At 60.3% G+C, this 14,953-nt stretch overlaps 1 protein-coding gene and 1 long non-coding RNA gene across 13 annotated transcripts in view; one reads left to right on the top strand and one right to left on the bottom strand.

The window, feature by feature from the left end:
- Positions 1-496: 496 nt before the first annotated feature.
- Positions 497-14,953, top strand: part of TRPM2 (transient receptor potential cation channel subfamily M member 2) — a 48,538-nt gene continuing 34,081 nt past the window's right edge. For 11 of the 12 annotated variants that reach the window (XM_019839301.3, XM_011285792.4, XM_045036516.1 and 8 more), the window contains exons 1-6: positions 497-661; positions 1,407-1,495; positions 9,702-9,870; positions 10,379-10,559; positions 12,941-13,107; positions 14,403-14,583. In XM_019839301.3, the coding sequence (XP_019694860.3) occupies positions 497-661; positions 1,407-1,495; positions 9,702-9,870; positions 10,379-10,559; positions 12,941-13,107; positions 14,403-14,583 (952 nt within the window). The remainder of the gene's footprint in view (positions 662-1,406; positions 1,496-9,701; positions 9,871-10,378; positions 10,560-12,940; positions 13,108-14,402; positions 14,584-14,953) is intronic. The other variant, XM_045036515.1, reaches the window with a different exon arrangement.
- On the bottom strand, positions 661-14,403 carry LOC123379839. The gene is made up of 3 exons (XR_006584738.1): positions 13,725-14,403; positions 6,112-7,226; positions 661-4,780 (listed from the first exon to the last, which is right to left on the bottom strand). It is a non-coding gene; the product is annotated as an uncharacterized LOC123379839 (long non-coding RNA).

Raw genomic sequence — 14,953 nt, 5'->3', positions numbered from 1 at the left:
AGCTGGAGCGGCGCCTGGGGCTGCGGGGAATTGGGAGAGCCGGGCCCAAGATGAGCAGGGCGCAGGGCAGCTGTGGCTCCCCGTTTGCAATCGTTCCGCCCCCCAGGCCCTCGCACTCTGGGCCTGTGCTGGGAGGACGGCCCCACGGATGGGGATGGAGTGCCTCCTCCGACCCTTCACATGACCTGAGGTCGCTGTGGCTACAAATGGGCCTCTGGGGCCTGGGGATATGCATGTGCTTCCAGACGACCCGGGGCCCCTGCTGGCGGACAGAGCTGGGGCAGCTGGGGAAAGGCGCCGACCAACGAGTGGACAGGCCCCACGTGAGGAAGCACGTGCCCCGTGCTGTCAGGACACCTGCCTCATTCCCCTCTCTGATTTATTCCAGCAGCCCTCCATGGTGTGTTTCCAGAACCTTCAGCCTCACGAGCTGGAGTAAAGGCTGTCCTGAGGGAGGGAGGAGACCGTGGCAGCTGGAGAGGAGGCAGCCCTCACGATGGAGCCCCCCACCCTGAGGAAAGCCGGCTCCAAGCAGGAGGAGGCCTTTGGGGTGCAGCCCCGGAGGGTCGCCGACCTGGGCACGGTCCCCAGTCTCCGGCGCAGCAACAGCAGCCTGCGCAAGGTCAGGAGGTCCCAGAACCTCTTTGGCAACAGTGAGAAGGTAGGCTTCCGGTGGCCAGCAGGGCCCCCCTCCGCCGGGTCCCCCAGAGCCCTGGTGGGGCACGGCGACCACCCAGGGATGGGTGTGTTTCTTGCTTGGGCAGAGGCTCGGCTGAGCCGGGGAAAGGGGACCTGGAGAAAATGGTCAGTGGCCAGGTCCGCCACCTCCTTGCATCGCACGCCCCTTCCTGTTCTTGGTCTGGTTGGGAGGGCGTTAGGCAAGCACTGCAACCCCGTCCCGGGCAGACTCGCTGGAAGCCGTCACCCCTGACCTCACTGTGCGATGACTTCACGTCTCCAGTGTCACTGGAGGGCCCTGAACACCACCGACGTCCTGGGCTAGATTCCCCAAGGCCCGCGACAAGACTGTTGAGGGCATGTTTGACTCCCTCGGCCCCTGGTCAGGTGGCGGGAGGGCGTTGGCCTGCCGTCTCGTCAGGACAGAGGCAGGTGTCCACACCCCTACCCGCCGCACCGCTTTATTCCCGAGGAAGGCAGCATTGACAGAGAAACTGAAAAGTGCCGTGCTACTTAAGTAGGGCAAAGGAGGAAGAGGTCCCACAGGGCTGTTCCTCCCACACCTGAGAGCCGGGGCCGGGCACCCCCGCCCCGCTCACGCCTTCTGGAAAAGTCCCGTGTAGCTCGACAGGGAGCCCAGGCGTATCTAGGAGTGGCGGAGGGTTTGCTGTCCCGAACAGTGTTGCTATGACTGCCCGGGGATCTCAAAGCGCCCTTTTTATCCTCAGCAAGAAAGTCTCAGTTCGTGGATCCCCGAAAATATCAAGAAGAAGGAATGCATGTACTTTGTGGAGAGCTCCAAACTGTCTGACGCTGGGTAAGGGGCCTGTTAGTGTGGCCACCCCTCCCCCTGTTCCCACGGGCCGGGGCCTCGGCGGGCTCCGTTGGTATGTGTGTGTGTCTGTGTGTGTTGTGTCCGTGCATGTGTGGCCTGGGCAGGCACAGCCCGTGTCTGCATGGCTTCAGCGAGCCCAGTCCTGTCTTCGTGGCCTCGCGGGCCCAGTCCCGTGTGTGTGTGTGTGTGTGTGTGTGTGTGTGTGTGTGTGTGTGTCTGTATCTGTGTGGCCTTGGGGGGCCCAGTGCTGTGTGTGTGTGTGTGTGTGTGTGTGTGTGTGTGTCTGTATCTGTGTGGTTTGGGGGGCCCAGTCCTGTGTGTGTGTGTGGCCTCAGTGGGCCCAGTCTGTGTCCGCGTGGCCTCGGGGGGCCCAGTCCCGTGTCTGTGTGGCCTCGGGGGGCACAGTCCCTTGTCTGTGTGTCTGTGTGGCCTCAGTGGCCCAGCCCGTGTCCGCGTGGCCTCGGACGCTTGCGGCAGCCCCACGTGCCCGTCCAGCTGTCTGTGGGCGAGCAGCTTTGCCTCATGCGTCCTGCAGGTGGGGTGCAGAGAGCTTAGGTGACTCATCCAGGGTCATCAGGGGACCGCTCCGCAGGGGCACTTGGACTTGAACGTGCTCATTTGGGCGCCACGTTGCATGCCTCTAGAATGTTCATTTCCCTCTGGAGTAGAGGGTGTCACAGTGCCGTGGGGGCTCTACAGGGACTCAGGGAGAACGCCCAGCCTGGGCCCCTCGCTGAGGTCGGTGCCAAATGCAGACCGGGCCACCTCACCCTCAGGAACCGCCCCCCACCTTGCCTCTCCTACTTGTGGGGCCAAGACCACCTCCGCGGGCAGCGGTGGCCTCTACGCCTCCACACGGCTGGACGTTTCCCTCCTGGGCCGCTGGCTGCCCAGCAGGGCCGCCCGGGAGCTTGGGGGCGCTGCGGGCAGGTTCGGAGGAACCTCCTGGGAGGTGTGGCACGTCCTCGCCGTTCCTTGAGGAGTATGATTTGTGTCAGCGCCTCCCCCCCAGCCGCGCCCGAGACGTGCTGTGCCACCGACCGGCCACGCTCTTTCTCCTCCGCCTTCCTTGTCGCCTACTGAGCTCTTGTGGCGGATGCCGGCTCTGCTGTGCGGCCCTCCCTGACCACACGGGGAAGTAACCTCTCTCCCCAACACGCTCCACCTATCTGTCTTTTTACCAGTCCCTCGCGCCCCGAGATCGTGTGGCTTCGTGGCGGCAGAATCCGTCTTCCGCTTCCCACGGTGGACGAATAGCATCCAGCCCCCGCGTGTCGAATGACCTGGGGGGAGGAGCCCGCGTGGGGAAGGCAGAGAGATTAGGCCGCGGCTCAGGCAGGAGGGATCACCGCCGACGAGGCCGTTCCCGGGGCCCTGTGATCTGCCCGCCGTCGTCACTGAGGGGCTGGGGTTCACGCCTCCGGCGTGGCTCCGCGTCAGGGCCGCGTCCTCATTTCTCCGTCCTGGGAGCAGACCCTTGAGCCAGAGAGGGTTGCCAGCATGTTCCAGCTGGCAGCTTGGCAGGGAGTGCCAACGTACTCGGTGCGTCATCGGAGCTTCCCAGCCACGCGGCTCGCTCTGACGACGTACAGAGAGCGTTTTGCGTCGAGGTTTCCAGTCTTCGTTAGTTTACAGGAAGCTTATGAAAATAGCCTCCGAGGGAATGAGTGTCACCCGGACGGCCCGTGCAGGACTCGCTGGCTTCAAAGTCGATCCGAAGACTTACGCAGCAGTCTGGTCTCCGGCTCGCGGGGCCCGGAGCCGCCACCCACCCGACCCCGGGCCCCTTCTTTCCTCTGAGCTAAGACCCAGTGGAGGATGCTGACAAGGGTCAGCGAGGGCCGGGGGACTCAGCTGGGATTTGAGGCTGAAACGGGGCTTCCTACCCCTTCAGTGCCCCTTTCCTGCTTTGAAGAAATACTGCTCAGGATGCCTTTGGTTCTGGAAATTTCCAGGAGCATGTTTACTAGCATCAGGTTTGACGCAAGGGGCTGCTACAGGGGGCTGTCGCTCGGATGTTACATTGAGGGCTGGGAAGCACGGGACCCAGTGATGGCCGGAAAGGTGGGGGCACCCAGAGACATTTTCTTGTAGGGTACCGTGTGATTGGTTAACGGCAACTAGAATGAAGTACCGGTGTCCTGATTAGCTGCGTCTTATGACCTAAAGCAGTTTCCTAAATTATGTTTCAGAACCTGATGGAAGCCGGGGATGGGGTTTATAGCTGGAGAGATGAAGCAGGTGCCCGGAGGTCCCGGGGACGGCAGGAAACACAGGGAAGGCGGGGAGCTTGGCGAGGTGCATCCGAGTGGGCGCTTCAGCAGTGGGTCATCTGCTGCCCGGGAACTCACCAGGCGTGTTGGACGTCCTGGGGGCGGCCGGTTCCTGGGTCTTTGTCTGGAAGCACCAGTGGCTCGCAGATTGTTTTCTGGTGCTCCCTCATGGAAGAACAGGGCATCTCCTTGCCTCCTGTTTTCCTTCTCAAAGATTTGGGACCCCACGTGGCAAGAGCGGGGTGTGCGGAGCGGCTGGGATCCTGGTGGCGGGGGCCTGGCGTGGAGGTGGGCAGTGTGCCCACAGCCCTGATGCTCATGGGCCCCCTTGTGCTCCCCACGTGGAACCAGAAGGAAAGCAAAGGAAGGTGCTCCCCGGGGGCCGGCAGACCCCAGAGAGATGGGGTTCTGATTCGAGTCAGAGACGGCGGTGTAGACTTGTTTCTGGGGGTCCTTGGGGTCGCCGTACGTGTTCTAGGACAGCAGTCACAGCGCAGGGACGCCCAGCAGGCTCAACGGGGAAAGCACACGGGCGGGTCCGAGACTCCGTGTGCAGGCTTGCGACCTCTGTCCCCCGTCTCCCTCCCCAGGGGCATGCCAGCAGGGGAGAATGCAGCTGTGTGCCGGGCTTCTGTCCTGCGAAGCTGTTAGGGGCTCAGCGCCCGGGGTTAGTCCCGGGCTGGTGACATCGGCACCTCTGCCTAGCACCCCCCACATTCCAGACGCCCAGGGAAAGCAGGTGTTGAGCACAAATCGTGTCCTCTGCACAGTCTGGGATGAGTGGGTTGGGGAATGCAGACCGTTCTGAAAGCCCAGCCTAGTGAGCAGCCCCTCCAGAGACAGTGGTCCCAGGCCTGCGGGGGACTGTGTCCTGCACAGGGTGTTCCCCATCAAAGGGGTCCCTCCAGCGGATGGAGAGGGCGTGCTCCCTTGTGAGAGCAGAGTGCGGTCCAGGAGGAGACGGTGGGAAGGTCCTCCCCGTCACGAACGGAGCCTTGGAACAGATTTATTTATACACCTTACGTATTTCCATCAAAGGCGTTGGGGTCTCCCCCACCGCCTTCCAGACCTGAACCCCCCCACCCCCCACCTCCCTACATCCCCATAATCTAATTAGTCCCACGTCCTGAGGGTCCTTCTCAGCTCTGCCCAGATTTGACTCGTTTCCCTTCCCACCACCGCCACCCCAGACCTTCCCCATACTGTCACAGTTACTTTGCGACCTTGACGTATTGGCTCTTTCTCCTCCCTGGGACCCTCAACCATAAAACACAGAGACCGAAGCGGATGCTTCAGAAGCTGTCTTCAGGACGAGGCGTGCATGCTTAGTAAGACCGAGGCGCCTCTCCAGACTGCACGGAGCAGCCCAGATGGAGAGCTTGGGCGGCCACGTAGATTTAAGATCTAATCTCAGCAGAGGGGGTGGCTCAGAGACGAGGTAAGGAGGTGACCCGTCTTAGGCCATTAGAGACTGAACAGAAAGCCTGGGGGCAGCGCTGGGCCAAGATACAAGAGCTGGGTCCTCGTCCTAGTGACTCCCCCCTCCCTGCCTTTGACCATAAATCGAGGTGGTCACACAACACATAACGTGTACCCTGTGTTCCCTGCAGGTCTGAAAGCGCCTGAGTCTCCCTGAGGGGTCGATGGAGGTCAGAGGGCGCACTCTGAGCTCTCCACGGGTGGGGCTTGTGCTCAGAGCACTGGGGGCCGCTGCGGTCACCACACGCAGAAGGAGGGACAGCCTTCGGGGAGGAGCCCAGCAGCACCTGGGTGCAGGGCAGGCCACGGGTGTCTTAACCCATCCTGGGTGCTCTGCATGCTTAGTTGTTCAGCACTAATTTTATATGTTATTTCTAGAACCTCTTTAGACCCTCAAGGCATTCTGTAGGCTGGGGGTCAGGGGATGTACTGTTCTCCCCTTGTAGCGGTGGAGAAATGGAGAGCCAGAGCGTCTGAGCGGGGCAGCCCCGCGTCCTTCCCTGTGCCACCTGGCCCCCAGCGTCCTCCCCCGAGCCACCTGCCCCCCAGCGTCCTTCCCCTGTGCCACCTGCCCCCCGCCGCATCCTTCCCTGTGCCACTTGTCCCCCAGCATCCTCCCCCGAGCCACCTGGCCCCCAGCATCCTTCCCTGTGCCACCTGCCTCCGAGCATCCTCCCCCGAGCCACCTGCCCCCCAGCATCCTCCCTCAAGCCACCTGGCCCCCCGTGTCCTTCCCCTGTGCCACCTGGCCCCCCATCCTTCCCTGTGCCACCTGCCCCCCAGCGTCCTTGCCCGAGCCACCTGCCCCCCAGCGTCCTTCCCTGTGCCACCTGGCCCCAGGCTCACCTGGCCTCGGACTGCTTGCTTGTCTCATCTGTCTCTCGTCCTTCAGGTCACTTGATACTAACGAGATGTCAGAACCTAAAAATTCACAATTTCCGATGTAAGGAGGTGTAGAGAACACACTTATCTCCTCTCTCTCCCGAAGCCCCAGTGAATGGCAGGAAAGGAGTGAAAAGGTCTCAGTCCCCGAACCTGAAGGACACGAGAGGGGAGGTCACAGTGGGAAGGAGGTGCTGAGGTGCTGTGGCGGGGAAAGCAGAACCCAGAGTGGGGCGTCCCGGGCGCGGGTTCTCCCGTAGCGTCGTCCAGGTGCCCGGCGGGCTGGCCCGCGTCTGTCGCGTGCTGCTTTGAGCCTGCACCACGCGGGGGCTCCTTACCCTTCTTACTCCGGAACCATCAAAGATGCCGCGGGAGCTCCCCGGGTTCCGAGCTTGGTCCTGCCCCTGCGTCCTCTGCCCCCATCGCCCTGAGCCCCCGGCAGCCACGAGTCTGTTCTTCATGCCTGCAACCTTGCCACTTCGAGCACGTCACCTGAGGAATCCGACCGAAGCGACCGTGTCACTTTCCGCCCGGCGCGATCCCTTCGCCGTCCATCTGGGTTGTTGTGTGTATCGGCAGGTCCCCCCCCTTTGCTGCCAAGTGGTTGGTCACTCTCAGCTTGCCTCCCTCGTTGGAAGCGAGGATTTTGTAGACAATGAATAACCGGGTCTTACTCTTTCCATCCACTCTGCAAAACCTGTGTCTTTTCAAACTGGTGTATTTACGACACCATATTTCAGGTGAGTTTTGATGTTAGGACTTAAGTCCGCCATCACATCTTTCCGTTTTAAGGTTTTTCTTTTCCTGCCTTTCCAGGTGACTTGAACATTTTTCCAGAGTTCCGTTTACCCGTTCTGTCATTCTTCCTTCCTTCTGCTGTTCAACCTTTCCACCGTCCATCACTTCGCTCCTGCTTAGAGAACGACCTTTATCCACCCTCGTAGGGCAGTCCTGTGGGTGACAGATTCCCTCCGTTTTCTTTCGTCCGAGAACGTCTGACTGAGCCATGCGTCTGCTGGGTGTTCAATTCTGGGTTGGTGCTTTTTGAAAGCTGTTGTGCCCCTTCCTCCTTGTACTTCCTGAAAAAAAATTTTTTTTTAAGTTTATTAGTTTATTTTGCGAGAGAGAGAGCGCGTGAAGCATGAGGGGAGGGGCAGAGAGAGAGAGAGAGAGAGAGAGAGAATCCCTAGCAGGCTCCACGCTGTTAGCGCAGAGCCCGACACAGGGCTCGAACCCACGAACTGTGAGATCATGACCTGACCCGAAACCAAGAGTCGGACCCTCAGCTGACTGAGCCCCCCCAGGCGCCCTGCTCCTGGTACTTCTTTCTGATTTCTGATGAGAAGTTGTTTGTTCTGTGAGTTACTTTGCCCCAGTAGGCAAAGTCTCATTTCTGTCTTGCGGCTTCCAAGATTTTTTCTTTGTCTTCAGTTGATGCAAGTTTGACTTTAGTATCGTGGCACACATCTCTTTGGGTCTCCCTTGTGTGGTGTTCCCTAGATTCTTGAATGTAGAATTTATGACTTCTTTCCAAATGTGGGAAATTTGGCCACTTTTAATTTTTCTTGGCTATTATAAGTAGTGTTTTGTTTTGATTTCACTTTCTTTAATTGTTTTTAATGTTTATTCATTTTTGAAAGACAGAGATAGAGCGTGAGCAGGGTGGGGGCAGAGAGAGAGGGAGACACAGAATCCAAAGCAGGCCCCAGGCTGTGAGCTGCCAGCACAGAGCCCGACACGGGGCTCGAACTCACAAACTGTGAGATCATGACCTGTGCTGAAGTCAGACGCTTAACCAACGGAACCACCCAGGCGCCCCAATTTCACTTTCTGTTTGTTACTTCTGTATAGACATAAAATTGATTTATTTCTATTGACCTTGTATCCTGCAAACTTGTTAGAGTTACTGTCAGTCTTACACCTTTTTGTAGATTCCCTAGGGTTTTCTACACACACAATTCCATCACCTGTGAATAAAGATAGTTTTACTTCTTTTCTTCTATATGTGCCTTTTCTTTCCTTTCCTTCCTTCTTTTCTTTTTCCCTTCCCTTCCCTTCCCTTCCCTTCCCTTCCCTCTTCCTTCCCTTCCCTCTTCCTTCCCTTCCCTTCCCTTCCCTCTTCCTTCCCTTCCCTTCCCTTCCCTTCCCTTCCCTTCCCTTCCCTCTTCCTTCCCTCTTCCTTCCCTTCCCTTCCCTTCCCTTCCCTTCCCCCTGTACCCTTTCCTCTCCTTTCTTTCCACCACCCCATTAGCTAGGACCTCTAGTGCCATGCTGAATAGCAGTGCTGAGGGTGGACAGCATTGTCTTGTTCCCAATCTTAGTGATGAGGGGTTCAGCCTTTTATCCTTGAGTATGATGTCAGCAGTAGGATTTTCACAGATGCTTTTGTACCAGGTTGAGGAAGTTCCCCTCTGTTCTTGCTTTGCTGACAGTTGTTATTACAACTGGGTGTTGAATTTGATAAAACACTATGCATCCAAGCAAACGATCAGACGGCTTTTCTCCCTTATTCTGCTAATATGATAAACTATGTTGATTGGTTTTTAAGTGATAACCCAACCTCTCATTCCTAGGAAAGCTCCCATTGGGCCATAATTTTTTATTAAGTTTTTAATTTTAATTCCAGTGTAATCAGCATACAGTGTTAGATTGGTTTCGGGTGTGCAATACAGCCACTTCTGTACCTAACTCGGTGCTCATCACGGCTGGTCACAATTTCTTTACACGCGTTTCTGGCCCCGCCCCCCTTCCCTCGGCCCCGCCCCCTCTCCCTCTTCCCTTGGGGACTCTGTGACGTGCCTGCTCCTGCTTCCTTCACAGCTCTGAGGCTCAGAGCCTCTTCACGTCCTTGTTCATTTAGGTCTGTTTCTCTCTGGCGTTCATGGTGGGTCACTGCTATGCTCTGTTTTCAAGTTCACAGATTCTTTCCTCTGCCACCTTCATTCTGTGGCTGAGTCCATCCACTGAGTTTTGAAAAGATTTTGGTTCGTTAGTGCATTCTTTTCAGTTTTTAAATTTCCATTTGATATGTCTTCCATTTCTTCGCTGAGACTTTATATATTTTCCTTTTTTCCAAGTGTGTTCGTGATTCCTTGGTAAAGCAGTTTTATGGTAGCTGCCTTAACTCCTTGTCAGATGATTCTAACAGCGTCACCTTGGCATCGGTGGCTGCTGTCTTTTCTCATTCCGGTGGAGATTTTCCTGGCTCCTGGTGTGATGGTGATGTTCAGTCTGAAACCTTGACCTTTGGGGTATTATGTTATGAGACTGCATCCTGTGGTTTAGCAGGTGCCCTATGACGTGTCTGTGGGGGAGGGGGGCCCTGCCTCATTACCGCCACGTGGCGATGGGAGTCCAAGCCCCTCTCAGCCCGGGTTGCCGCTCGGTGGGAAGGGGTGGGAGCCTCAGCTCCCCGCTGGGCTTTCACTGACACGGCTCCTCCTCACAGCGGGGGGTGGGGTCCTGACTCTCCGCTGGGCCCCTGCTGACACCCCCCGCGGGGGGCGCGGGGCACCTCCTTCCCTCCGCTGACCGTGACCGTGTGGTCTTTGCAGGAAGGTGGTGTGCGAGTGCGGCTACACACGCCAGCAGCACTTGGAGGAGGCTACCAGGCCCCACACTTGGCAGGGCAAGGATTGGGACCCAAAAAAGCATGTCCAGGAGATGCCAACGGACGCCTTTGGTGACATTGTTTTCACGGGCCTGGGCCAGAAGGTGGGGAAGGTTGGTCTCCACCCCTCCGCTGCTCTCGCTGTGACTCGCGTCACCCTTCCGTGACCTGAGGCGCCTCCGGAGAGGCCTCGAGCCTTGCCAGCACTAGGGACAGGGTGGGCGGGGCTTCACGAGGCTCACGGGAGACCCAAGGGTGCCCTCGGGGTTCTCGGTCACCACAAAGCAGGGCGGGTGCGTCCCACAGCAGGCGGGGGCCAGAGGGGTGCCGTGAGTGCAGGCTGGGCGGAGGGGGCTGGAAGATGGGGCTGGTCTTCCCAGGGTGGCCTGTTGTCCCGCTGGGCCTTTGCCCCTTCCCCCTTCCTCTCGATCCGTGTCCTGCTTAGGCGTGGCCGCTTCTGCTCACTGGATCTAGACCCAGGGTGGGGGGCGGCCGCCCACCTGGCTGGGCTCTCGGGCGGGCTGGTGGGGGGGTGCCCACAGCTGCCCTGCCGTCTCTAGGGCTGGGCTGGGCCCCCCGCTGACACAGGGTCCCCCCTGCCGCCCTGTCACTTCCCTGCAGTACGTTCGCCTCTCCCAGGACACACCCCCCAGCGTGATCTATCACCTGATGACCCAGTATTGGGGCCTGGACGTCCCCAACCTCCTCATCTCGGTGACAGGCGGGGCCAAGGACTTCAACATGAAGCCCAGGCTGAAGAGTGTCTTCCGAAGAGGCCTGGTCAAGGTGGCCCAGACCACAGGTAGCCCTCGGGGGCTGGAGCCATGGGCGGGCTGAGCAGGCAGCACCACGGCTGTTGGGACTAGGGGGGTCCTCGGGGGCCACCCAGGCCATGCCCGGCCCAGTCAGACTCCCCAGCCCTCGCCGGCCCACGGCGGCTGCCGCTGGGCGTGCTTGTAGGGCAGACAGGGCTCCAGCCAGCTCCCGAGAGGTACTCCCTGCTCTGCCCCCACAGGAGGCCTCGTTTAGCCGCGAGGTAACGGCGGGAGGCGGAGGAGGCTGGAAGCGGTCGTGTTCACCGTGGGGCCTTCGGGGAGGGTCTCCACGAACCAAATCCCTGTTACCTAACCCGTCTGTTCACATGTGGGAGGGAGAGACAACGGTGTCCATCTTTACACATGACGTGACTGCCTCGGGGTCCCGTGCCCCCCAGGGGTGCACCCCCAGTGAGCACAGGGCAAGGCCCCAGGCTGCGTGAGCTCCACGCAGGCAGCCCCGGGTGCTCCCTCAAAGTGACGCCGGAGAAGCAGCCGTGCTGCCCGTGGCCTCCAAGGCGGCTACGCCGGGTTGGTTAAGGGCAGGAGAGCAAGGATTCTGGTCCAGATGAGACTGGGCCACCCAGAGGACGCTGGCTTTAGGATCTGGTTTTAGCAGCACGTGAGGGCCGCGCTCTCCGTTTGGTCTTTGCCCTGAAACAGAGGCTCGGTCAGGGTCTCACTGGCCCACGTCTCTTGGGGCTTCCGCAGCACGTGGGATTTGGTTAAATGCAGCCGGCCATCCCCCAGGCACGCTTGTGACCTGCGCAGTGAGCCCATTAGGTGCTCACCTGTCCCCCAGGTAATCACAGGTGATGGTTTTACCTCGTCTTGACAGTTATCTTTTTAGGGTTCGACAGCAAAGTCCTTGCTGTCATCTCCCAGCCCCAGAGCCAGGGCCACACGTTTTAGATGGTTCCTTACGGCAGCACCACGCACAGCTGGTTTCTAGGCACCGGGTGGTGTGCTGTGGCCGGCACTGCCCCGGTAGTAGGCAGCCCGAACGATAGAGAACTTCACCCCTTTTCTGAGGAGGCAGCTGCACGTCTACCCCGTGTCTCCTCTCATCCGGACACGGGCTGGAGGAGCAGAGCGCACTGGGGACCTGCTTTCTCCTGGCAGACAAGGTGCAGCAAAGATGGCCGGTGCAGATTCAGGGCTCCCAGACCTGGTGTTCACGGTGCTCCCTGCATGCGATGCCCCGAGCGGGTCCCCCGGTCACGGTGCTGCCTGTATGGGATGCCCCGAGCGGGTCCCCCGGTCACGGTGCTCCCCGAGTGCAATGCCCTGAGCAGGTCCCCCGGTCACGGTGCTGCCCGCATGTGATGCCCAGAGCGGGTCCCCTGGTCATGATGCTCCCCAAATGCGATGCCCCAAGCAGGTCCCCTGGTCACGGTGCTCCCCGAGTGCGATGCCCTGAGCGGGTCCCCTGGTCACGGTGCTCCCTGAGTGCGATGCCCCGAGCGGGTCCCCCGGTCACGGTGCTGCCCGCATGTGATGCCCAGAGCGGGTCCCCTGGTCACGGTGCTTCCCACATGCGATGCCCCAAGAGGGTCCCTTGGTCATGGTGCTACCCAAATGCGATGTCCCAAGCAGGTCCCCTGGTCACGGTGCTTCCCGAGTGCGATGCCCCGAGCGGGTCCCCCGGTCACGGTGCTGCCTGCATGTGATGCCCAGAGTGGGTCCCCTGGTCACGGTGCTCCCTGTGTGCAATGCCCAGAACAGGTCCCCTGGTCATGATGCTCCCCACATGCGATGCCCCAAGAGGGTCCCTTGGTCATGGTGCTACCCAAATGCGATGCCCCAAGCGGGTCCCCTGGTCACGGTGCTTCCCACGTGCGATGCCCTGAGCAGATCCCCTGGTCAGGTCACACAGGGCTGGGAAGTGTGTGCCCTATCAGGGCCCCTGCAGGTCACATGGCAGTGGGCAGTGTGGCAGGACAAGTGGCCAGGAGCAGGGGTACAGTCCGCCACACTCAGGCCCCGAGAGCTGAGGAGAAGGGACGTTTATGACTTGGAGTAGAAGAATTCAGACACATGCGTTCCGAGTGCAGGACAGGGAAGCAGCAGCAGGCGGGGGGTGGGGGGTGGGGTGGGGGGAGAGGCCCACAGTCCCCGCTCCCAGCCGCACCACCTCCCTGAGCAAGGTGGGAACCCTCGGCCCCCAGAGCTGCTCCGTGAAGGCAGAATCGCGCTGTGGCCGCTTCCTCCGTGGTCCTGGTCCCGAGACTTAACACCTCCTGATGACGAGTTTCAAAGCCCCCTGAGCCAGGCCCCGCAGATGAAGGACAGTGGGCGTCAGAAGCACACGGGGCCGCGGGCATCAGGCGTGTGCGTGGAGGGTGCACAGCTCCGGTCCTGTCCCCAGGGGCCTGGATCATCACCGGCGGCTCCCACGCGGGTGTGATGAAACAGGTGGGCGAGGCGGTGCGTGACTTCACGCTGAGCAGCAGCCACAACGAAGGAGAAGTCGTCACCGTCGGAGTGGCCACGTGGGGCACCGTGCACAACCGTGAAGACCTGATCCACCCCTCGGTGAGCTCGGCGACCTCTCCTGGTGGGCGGCGTCAGAGGGGGTGACGTTAGGGCCCCCTGGGTCTGCGGTGGACGGGCCGCTGCCTGGACACCAGGGTAACTGCAGCACGGAGGGCGGAGCCTGGACAGGGGTGCAGGAGACCGGGGCTCACGCCCAGCCGCACCACAGACCCTGATGGCCAGGGCGAGCGGCTGACGTGGCTGGACCCCCTTGCGATTACAGGATGGGTCCACGTAAGAGCCACCACGGGTCTTAGAAACACAGAAACGACTTAGCAGAAAGCAGGGGCGTGGCCGCCTCTGCGCGGCCAGAGAGTGTCGCGTTCTGATCCCAAAGCCTGACCTCTGAACCCTGTGAACCCGGCCCTCACAGGAGCCCTGAGCCCAGGCGCCACGGTGCTCTGGTTCTGGTAGTCATTACCGAGCCACCCAGGCGCCCCCTTCCCTCCGGTTTCTGATCCGCGGTCCTCATTTCCTTCTGGGCCTTGGCTGGCGGCTCCTCAGTGTCCAGAGCTACGGACGCTCTGCCGGCACGTCGAAGCCGGTCGAAGCTCGCTCTGCCCGCCCCCCACTCCCGTCTGGCGTCACCAGGCGTGCCCTTGCACCTGTGCTCCTACCGCAGTCTGTTCAAGGCCCCTCGGACGTTGTCCCTCGCGTCCCCAGCGTCCTTCCGGTCTCCGCCCGTTGCCCGGTTCCAAGGCCATCTCCACATTTGTGCGAGTTTCTTATGGCGACGCTCCACCTCCTGATTGTCAGATCTGTTCCGGTTTCCCGCGGCCGCTGTAACAGACGATCGCGCACCTGGTGGCTCAGAGCCGCAGAAATGCGTTCTCTCCCCTTCGGAGCCAGGGCTCCGGATCGGCCTCGCCTGGCCCGGATCCCGGTGCGGCAGGGCCCTGCTTCCTCCGGAGGCCGGCGGGGGGGCAGCCGGTCCTTGCCTTCCGGTGGCCGCTGGCTTTCCCCGGCCGTGGCCACATTGCCCCGATCTCTGCCTTCACGGTCACTGGGCTCTCCTCCTGTTGTGGTCAAATCTCCCTCTGCCTCCCTCTCGGAAGGTCGCTGTGGAGACATATAGGACCCACCCGAATACTTCAGGATAAATCTTCCCTGTGTTACGATCCTTAACTTAAATCTATAGGGGCTCTTTTTCCAAATGAGGGAAGGTTCACAGCTTCCAGGAATGACGACTTTGTATTTTTGGGGGTCACTTTCCAGCCTGCTAGGCCCCCATTTCTGGCATTCAAGATGCAGAACTCTCTGTCTGTCTGTGTCTGACTCTCTCCGGCCGTCCCCAGGGCGGCTTTCCTGCCGAGTACATCATGGACGAGGAAGGCCAAGGGCACCTGACCTGCCTGGACAGTAACCACTCCCACTTCATCCTTGTGGACGACGGGACCCACGGCCGCTACGGGGTCGAGATTCCCCTGAGGACGAGGCTGGAGAAGTTCATATCAGAGCAGACAAAGGAAAGAGGAGGTGAGGGAGCCCCCATGTGTCTGCTGTCCCTCAGGTCATACGTAGACCACCGGTAGTCACTCTACACCACAAGCACGGCTCAGTCTGGAAATAGCAACGTGCATAACTCGGCCCTGACGTGTCTTCCCTCGTGGGTGAGATGGGCCAGGTTCCAGGACACGGGAAGGGCAAATGCACAGGATGTGAGGGGCGGAGAAGGGACCGGAATAGCAGCAGGTCCTAGCTCTGTGCCAGGTTGGGCGGGCCCCTTCAGAGCCATGGTGTTCAAGCTTCACTGCGCGTCAGAGTCCCCGGCGTGCGGGGAGAACTTACCCTTCTCCGTGCTCAGGTGAGGCTGAGGCTGCCGGCCCGGGGACCGCGTGAGAGCCCC

This window comes from Felis catus, chromosome C2 (assembly GCF_018350175.1).
Source record: "Felis catus isolate Fca126 chromosome C2, F.catus_Fca126_mat1.0, whole genome shotgun sequence".
Taxonomy (NCBI): Eukaryota; Metazoa; Chordata; class Mammalia; order Carnivora; family Felidae; genus Felis; species Felis catus.
The sequence above is the reverse complement of the archived record's forward strand: the minus strand, read 5'-3'. Positions and strand labels throughout refer to the sequence as shown.